The 8,864-nt window shown below is 45.9% G+C and overlaps 1 protein-coding gene across 2 annotated transcripts in view; it reads left to right on the top strand.

Moving 5' to 3' along the window:
* The first annotated feature begins 383 nt into the window (after window positions 1-383).
* Window positions 384-8,864, top strand: part of Lama4 (laminin subunit alpha 4) — a 143,991-nt gene continuing 135,510 nt past the window's right edge. For both annotated transcript variants that reach the window (XM_050138019.1, XM_050138018.1), the window contains exon 1: window positions 384-776. In XM_050138019.1, coding sequence (XP_049993976.1) covers window positions 582-776 — 195 coding nt within the window. In that variant the 5' untranslated portion in view covers window positions 384-581. The remainder of the gene's footprint in view (window positions 777-8,864) is intronic.

Below are 8,864 nucleotides of genomic sequence, written 5' to 3'. Positions count from 1 at the left end.
GTAAATAAGGGATGTGGGGAAGCAATCGGGAACGCTGAATATTCATCTTAAGTCCTTGGAGGTGCTCCAAACTGCGAGGGGGGAGGGGAAGCAGACGACCAGGAAAGGCCTGACCTCAGGGTCTGAAAGCCAACTTGGAGTGGGAGGGCCTGGAAGGGGAAGGTGGAAAGGGAGTGGTGAGAATGAGTGTGGGAAGGAAGCCAGAGCTGCGCCGTCCTCGGTCCCAGCCGCCAGGGAGAGGAGGTGGCCAGGCGCGCTCCCCCGGCTCCTGCCAGTCCCGCTCTGCTGCTGCCTTTTGATGCTCGCCGGGCGCCTGTAGGTCCCAGAGCCCAAGCCTTAGAAGCGCTGGAGAGGAGAGACAAAGTGAGAGGGTGGGTGGGAGGGAAAGGCGAGTAGCAGAGGGACCACGTTGACTCACACTTTCTACTTCTAAAAACAACAACAAAGTTGTACCCTGGGTTCCTGGATCTAAATACCGCCAAAGAAGATAAAACACCAGCCATCGCTGCACCTCTGGGGGTGCCCACCAAGAGTCCCAGATCCTTCGCTCTAGGAAGGGCTTGTTGAATACCAGCGGAGCGATGGCTTGGAGCACAGCCTGGTGCTCAATCCTGCCCCTGTGGCTCCTCTGGGGTGCTGCCTGCTCCCGCGCGGCGTCCGGGGACGGCAATGCTTTTCCTTTTGACATCGAGGGGAGCTCAGTGGTCGGTAGGCAAGACCCACCTGAGACCAGCGACCCCCGCGTGACACTGGGACGCCTGCCGCCTGCTGCTGAGGTAAGGTGTCCCCTGCCACCCTGCTGCGCACCTGTGCTTACCGGCTGGACCACATTCCTCTTTTTTTTCCTGTGTCCCTTTCTGACAGCCTAGAGTTTCACTGGACTGGGTCCCCTCAGTTGAAATAGAGTTCTGTTTTGTCAGTTGAATTTGGATGTGAGTTGAAAGGTGAGGCGTTGCAACCTGTCTCTTCCAGCTGATGAAGTGCTAGTACCTTTCATGTTCCACATGGGTCTGTGAGACTCACAAAAGACCTCGGCAGTACGCAGGTGGTGGTCTTTTGGTGTGTCCAATAGTCGAGCCTTGTTGCTTAATGTGTGTGCCCCTCACTATCTCCCTGTTCCTCTCTGCTCTTTGAACAATGGGAACAATATTGCCAAAAGACCTAACCTGTCTGGAACTAAACAAAAGGTTTTCTTCAAGGCTGGGGGTGGGGTGCTGCCGATGGGGTGCTGGAGGTGGGGTGCTGGGAGGGGGGCGTTAATCTGCTGTAAAAGAAGCTGTTAGGAAATTTTAGGGCAGATGCCTTAAACAGAAGTAAACCATTCTAAGCCAGAAGCAAGATTAAGTCAAGCTCAATTCACAAAGAGAGATGATCATGTTATACTATTGATCAAATGCTTATTCAAAGAGATGCTGTTCTTATACATTAAGAGACTTTTAAGTTGAAAAGTAGCTGAAGTGTAGACATTTAGAGGAGAATAAGTGTGTAGTAAGTGATTTAAGAGCCCCTGAGCCTAGACAGATAATAGCATGTCCAGGCCGTGGGAGATGCTAAGGAGGAGAAAAATGAAGTCACCTAAGTTCATGGGAAAGGAAAGAGCAATTGACCTAACAGCACACACACACACACACACACACACACACACACACACACGCGCGCGCACACCCCACTGTACCCATGGCTACAACAATCCTACAACTAAAGTAGTGATGCAGGTTAGTAAGTGTTACAATCAGTGAAGTCTCAACTGTTGCTCATTGGTAACATAATTAGAGTTACTAATGGTTGATTAGAAATAAAATGCAAGATGGCCCTTCTTAAGTGAAAGCTCTACTCATGCTTCTGCGGCAGGGGTCAGGTAAATAGAACGTAAAAGCCCCATGAGCAGGAAGGGGCCTGGCTTCTGATCACACCCCGACACGGGGGACAGGCCAGACTAGTCAATGGGAAGTAAGGCACTGCTTCTCTGCACTCTTGGAATGAACCCCAGGCAACATTATCTCCACACCTGTTGCTTCCAGCAGGGAAAGCCCCTGAATGAAATGCTTGGCCTAAGAGTAGAATTGATACAGAGTATAAGACACGCAATTTAACTTGGACTTCAGGTAAACAGTAAATAAACCTTCATCATGTCCCAACTGTGGAAGATTCATTTTTGCTCATGTTTTCATTAGTCATCTTAATCCAACTTGTCCGGGCATTCTGGATGTGAATATGTTAAATCTAAAGATAGGATCATATCATACATAGCTATTTTTTTTTGTATTTGTATCTCATAATAGTTATTTGAATGTTAGGGTGCCTTAAGGTTAATGTTGAGGCCGCCAGCAATTTCTCATGCACACACATGTTCAGCACCGTGGCAACAAAGCATTGAAGATGGCAGATTTTCTGATCAGGTTTAAACTGCAAGCTTCCTCACTTTACCAAAGTAATAGCTTGCCCAAGTTGCACGTAGAGAAACTTGAGGCTTAGAGAAGTCAATGATAACTATTTTTATGTGTTCTCTGGTTACCATGGTGACGGTAGTACAGTATTTGACATAGGTATAAGTGATCATGCTGAGTTATTACCATAGATGGATTAGTGTTGGATTTTTTTTGATCCCTTATTTGGTGTTATTTCTCAGAGATTTTTATGCTACTAACTTACCTAATGTTTGTTAATATTATATCTGTGTTATATCTATATTGTTCCGATCAGAAAGAATGCCCCATTCTTTCTGCAGTTCAATGTACAATATTGTCAGGATCTACTAGGGTCAAAATACTAGTTGAGGGATTTAGGGGAGAGAAAGGCGGTGTTAGTCATCCCGGGGAAGATTACAGTAGACAGGGTAGGATAGCGCTAATTATATTGCCAAAGGATAGTTTCACAGAGAGCCTCCAGTTCGCCTGTGGTCTCCAGTGATCCCAGTGACCTGGCAGCAGGTTTCCCATGCTCTTTATAGCCAGTGAGGCAGATCTTAAACCAAAAACACCCCAGAGTTGTAATAACATGGAATGACTGTTTTACTGGGTTGGGCCAGGAAACTGTATTTACATCAAACAGAATATGGTCACATTATTCATGGGAGGGGTTCAAATGCGGGTGGGAGGGTGCTCTAAAAATATGTCCACTTTATTTGAATTGGATTTATATGAATGGTTATTCTCCAACCAACTCTCCAAAAGCAGGAAGAAAAAAAAAAGTAAGGCAAGCATGGGTCAGTGGGAGGAGCTTGGCAGAAGTCCCCTAATGCTCTCCCCCCCCCCCCAAGTTCCATGGCTGGATGCTTGTCCTAGAGCAGTGGCTCGGACCCATAGTGGTACTCAGTGTGAGCTGGGAGCAAATAGGAATGAAAAAGTAACAGATTGAAAGAACAAGATGGGCTGGCAGGCCAAGAAGGAAGAACCAACCTTTCTTTGGGAAAAGCTTCTCCGTAGGAGGGAAAGAATGTGAGAGAGACGCACCCAAAGGGAACTCTACACCCCACGTGAGGATTTTCCTGCCTCCCGCTCCTCGACAATTTACTGAGTCCATTACCGCTCAGTGTACGGCAGTGATGTTTTAGTGGGTGAGTGTGGCCCAGAAAGAGACCATTATTTTCAAAAGCAGCATTCAGCATTCTGAGAACATTTTAAAAGGAGAACAGAACCCCTTCAGTGTGTCACATGCACTGTAGCAAGTAAAGAGCGAAGTGAAAGTCTAAAAGTTGTGCGTGGGTGGCGGGGGGCGGGGGATATGTAGTTGGTTCGCTCAGAGCTGGGGGGGAGAGAACTGTTTTTTTCTACTCTCGCCTGGAGGGTGGTGGCAATTGATAAAAATGATGAAACAAAGCTGGGGACATCTACGTGTGTGGATTTTACTGCGAGGTAAGTGATCCGAATCTAACTGAAGTCTCTGGGGTCTGAAATGACCCCAGAGAACCGGAGCAAATGTCCCCAGGCAACCAGCATCAGAGTACCCCTGGGGAAAGCAAGATTCTTCTCTATGGAGACACAGCCAGGAGTCAGCCAAGGTCAAGAACTCTGGGCTAGAGGTAGAGGCTAGATGGAAGCGCAACAAGCAGAACAGAGAGATGCAGGGCAAAGAAGGAACGCTGGGAGGGCCAGGAGGGAGTGGGTGGCGGCGAGGTTCATCATTGTGACTGGTTTTGATGCCTACATGAGAAAGAGAAATCACTGCTAAAGGTGAAAATTCTCCGAGAGGAGAAAATAGGGCTCCAGGTCCTAATGCGAGTGCACCGCTATCAGGCTAACTCCCCTCCAGAAATACCACTGCTTCTTGGGCCCATGGACACTCCACTCTGGATGAACTTACCTGCTTAAAGGAGCTCTACAGGAGACCATTCTGAGGGACTTTCCCTCCATTCCTTTCTGTGGTGACGTAGTCCCATGCCCTGACACACTGTTAGGCTCCTTGCCACGGAAGGGTTGCGGAATGTTTACAGAAAATCCTATCTCTTTCCCAATCTGCTTTCCTTTTCCTTATCTCAACCTCTTGCTTTGAAAAAGATTGTGTAGCCAATAAATCATCCAGCCACTAACCTAGGCAGCCACCCCGGGTGGCTGCTGTTGCAGCGCTAGATCAGGTCTTTGGAATCTCTACTTCTTACATCCACACAATAGGCAGATTTACAGAGAAAAGCAAACAAACAAAGAACAAATAGGTAGCAAGAGCAATTTTAAAAAAACACTTTCACCATTCCCTTCAAGTGGTAAGCAATCTGAGAGAAAATAACGACACCCATCAGAATAGGCGAATGCTCTGACAGACTGACTACGAGTTAAGTACCATGCAGACAACGAAGTAGACCAGGAGGACATCATAGTCTACTTGCCAAATTGCAAAGAAGCTTTCATACCACTTGCTTTAGAAAGACTGGGACAGCGTTGCCACGGTATAGCTAACACTCCCTAAAGCATCTCCCGTCACTTCCATTAGTCGCTAGGACTGTATAGTACATCTCATGTCACAGATGGAGAGACAGGTACAGAACCAGAGGCCCGAGCTCCTAGCCGCGAAGTGGCTTAGCCGGGATAGAGTTGATCAAATCCATTTGACTGTGCAGAAAGATGGAGAAGAGTATACAGAACCACCCATAGGGATCATTTTATTAAAAATTGGAGAGCGCTTTCCTTTTAATGAAGTATAAAATACACTATTCAATGCCCTGTTCGGGGCTACTGGAAGAGCCGTGTAAGCTGCGTGCACTGTCAGAACGAAGGAAGACTTGCCTGCCCTGCCTAGGAACTATTTTTTTTTTTTACATTTTTATTTCTTTTTCTTTTATTGAGGGGACTGGGTGGTATCGTGTGCCTGGGTGCTTGTGTGGTGGTCAGCAGACAACTTGCAAGAGTCTTCAAAGTTCATCCACACTGTGGGCGCGTCAGGATCTCAGCTGCTAAGGCTTCCATTCACATCCATGTATTCAATACTTATAATTGACATATACGGATGTATGTGTATCAGACATTTGTGTGCTCATCCACTCACTGAAATAAGTGTGGTTTCTTCCTTTGGGGGGGATGGAAACAATACCGCTATGAACAACGGTGTGCAAGAATCTGGCTGAGTCCCTGTTTTCACTTCCGTCGGGTCCATAGCCAGTGAATTGCTGGATCCTATGGCACAAAGGAATTTTTAAAATTCAGATTGTTACAGAAGCTTGGAGTGGAGCCAACTAAGGAAGAAGAGCAACCTATGGGCGATGAGCCCTGAGTCACAGGAGACAGTCGTCCAGAGTGGAATACCCTCAGTACCCTCCACCCAGCAAACTCTTCTGGGAGCTTGTTGCCCTGTTTAGTTTGTTTGTTTGTTTAAGAGAAGATGAAATCTGGACTCTTAACTGAAACTGATGACTCAATTTTAAATTTGTTCTAGGCAAGTGTATGTGAAGGCCATGGGCAGCTTGCTTTGCTGTCTCTACCATATTTGACATTCACCTTTCGTCAGAGGCCAGATGTGGGCCTGTGGCCAGACAGATGTGGGGATCGGGGCCCAGCCTTCCAGCAGCGTCTGTGGCCAGACAGATGTGGGAATCGGTGCCCAGACTTCCAGCAGCATGACTTTGAGCAAATTAGTTCATCTTCTAAGGATTCTCTTTTTTACTATAAAATTGGTGGAAAGATTTTGCCCGGCAAGATTGTTGTGAGATGACGTGTGGATGCGATGTCAGCAGGCCACAAGAGACCTCCTCAGCCTCTCGCTCTGCCCTCTTCCCGCCCCTCTCTTCCCCTGCAGTTTCATCAAGCACAGGAAAGGATGAGGTTGATGACTCGCTGAACAGATTCTGTCATCTGAATCTTTAACAATTTGTCTCATCTGCAAATTTCCTAGCTGTGCAACCCAAGAGTAGAGGGATTATAGAAAGTCTCTTCCAATCGTTCTCTTTAATAGTTTTTAAATAGTTTTATACCGGCAATATGCTATCTGAATGGCTGAGGGAAATGATGGGTTTTTCTAAAGCTCTAGAGAAGCTAACTAACAGCAACAACAAAACAAAGCAAAAAGTGATGAAATTGAAAAAAAAATTAAGTAGTGGGAGAAAAAGCTCTTAAATGACAGATTCCCAAATGTTCAAATCTGGCTTGTAGTTTTGTGAAATAGATAACGCCAGAGAGAGTCTTGAGGGTGTTTGCTTGCTTGTAGCAATCATATAAATATGAGGATGGCCAGATACAATTTTGAGACTTTGAATTAGAAACCACTCCGATTTTTGGCACATGCTTCAAGTCCCAAAATTAGTGCTTCTAAATAATTATTAATTTTCTAAAATAAAGAGTCTGTGAGTCCATTAGGATACAACAGCCGCCGCCAGATATTTGACTACTCTCCCGGGTCCCACAATAGCAGCAGGCTCGCTCTTTCAACCGTTTTCCTCTTTTGCTCCTGGTGTGGTAAAGTTAAGTTCTGAGAAATGGCTTACTAAAGGGAAGTTTAACCACAGATGTTTATAATTCCAACTTAAGTTTCCCATCAAAGTCCTAATGAAATTCAGCTGCCAGCAGCCTGCCTCTGGGGCTCTGTCTTTTTGTCATGAGAAACTTGGGGGGAACAACATTCCGAGGCTGAATGCAGTGGGAAGCTTTCCATATTCAAACCCAAATACTCTGCATAAAGAGAAACACATACATTGCTCCTTTGAAAAATCAAGAGAAAAGGAAGTGGTCTGCTTTAAGAATAATAACATGCAAAGCAACCCTCTTCTTAGTTCCAGGGCTGTCTTAAAGCCTGTGAAAGTTAGAGATCTTGCGTTTATGTAAATGGAAGTGATGTAGCTACCCTGATGACTCCCTGAGAACTGGGAAGCATGGGGGGGGGTGGTAACTCTAGAGCAGGTATTAGTAGGAATGTCATAAAAACAAAAACAGCCCGGTGGTGGTGGCACACGCCTTTAATCCCAGCACTTGGGAGGCGGAGGCGGGCAGATCTCTATGAGTTCAAGGCCAACCTGGTCTATCTACAGAGTGAGTTCCAGGACATCCAGGGCTACACAGAGAAACCCTGTCTCAAAAAATGAAAAAAGAACAGAACAGAAATCCGTGCTGTGCCCTGTAACTCAAAGATGTCATGAGCATGGTGCAGACTTCGTGTGTTTAGATTTATTTTGAAATTATGGAGAAATTTTTCGTTGCCTTAAAGAAAGTTGGAGACTCTGGGGATCTAAAATGCAGTCAGGAGAGCTTGTCTTGAGGACTTAACAGCTACTCAGAGAATTGTTGTCTGCACCAAGTACACAGCAACACAGAGAACAGAACTGAAAACTTCTGTATGTCAGCCTAAAGAACTGCATAGCATAGTAGCCAGAAGCTAGACCCCGACTTACCAGGATTGTAGTCTGACTGTAAAAGCTGCAAATAACAAATATCAAAAATCTTTTGGCTGCAGGATAGCCAAAAGAGAAATCTCTTTTTTTTTCCCCTTAAAATTTGATACCACAGCACAAATCCCACATCTCAGTTTTTGTTTTTGTTTTTAATGTGGATGTGTGTGAGAGCTTGTACTCCACATGCATGCAGATCCTACTGAGCAGAAGAAGACACTCGATCCCCTGCAACTGGAATTACAGACAGTTGTAAGCTGCCATGTGGGTCCTGGCAATCGAACCTGGGTTCTCTGGTTCTCTTAACCCCTAAGTCATCTCTCCAGTCCCTCCCCCAAATCTTAGTCTTAAAATGTGGCAAGCCTATTTTGTAGCTGGTTCCTCTACGATTCTTTTTAAGCGTGGTGATGTGGGTGCTGGCCCTTGAGAAGGGTGACATAGTCTAACCAGCCAAGCACACCCCCTAAGTGCTCATCTCTTCCTACTGATCTGCCACAAATCTTAGTAGCAGTAGTTTGTTCCTGTCAGTCTCACAGGTGAGATGCTCAGTTCCCGATAGTTGAGAACCGAGTGGAGTCTGAGGGCTTGGCCTGAATGTTTCGTCACAGTGCACAGATAAATGCTTTATTCTGTTGTCTTCCCTGGATATTGTTGTCTGTTGTGATCAATGCTAACAGACACTCAAATTTTCACTCAGAAAGAGTCAAACCCTGTATAGCCTTTATTGGAGCACAGAAATCAGCATAAAAGAGACTTGTTTAAGAGTGAAACCTGTTTGATAGCCAGTGGGAGGTTATGCTTAGATACAAAACTCTAATGTGCCCTGAACCATAAAGTCTAAGAAATTATCAGATGTTCAATCTAGAAAGGAAGTCTGGAGACCCAGTCCTCTCACTTTGTAGCTGAGGAATTTTGGGGCAGAGGGAAGCAGGGAAGCTCATTAGCGACACTTCAAGGAACTGTGTCCCCCGACTGCCTCAGGTTCTTCCCAGCTGTTCCAGTGGACTGAGGCGCCTTAAGCATTGGATCACCTCACAGACGTACCTTGGCATCTTCG

The sequence above is a fragment of the Alexandromys fortis genome, unplaced genomic scaffold (assembly GCF_014885135.2).
Source record: "Alexandromys fortis isolate MF-2015 unplaced genomic scaffold, M_Fortis_MF-2015_v1.1 scaffold_14, whole genome shotgun sequence".
Taxonomy (NCBI): Eukaryota; Metazoa; Chordata; class Mammalia; order Rodentia; family Cricetidae; genus Alexandromys; species Alexandromys fortis.
The sequence above is the reverse complement of the archived record's forward strand: the minus strand, read 5'-3'. Positions and strand labels throughout refer to the sequence as shown.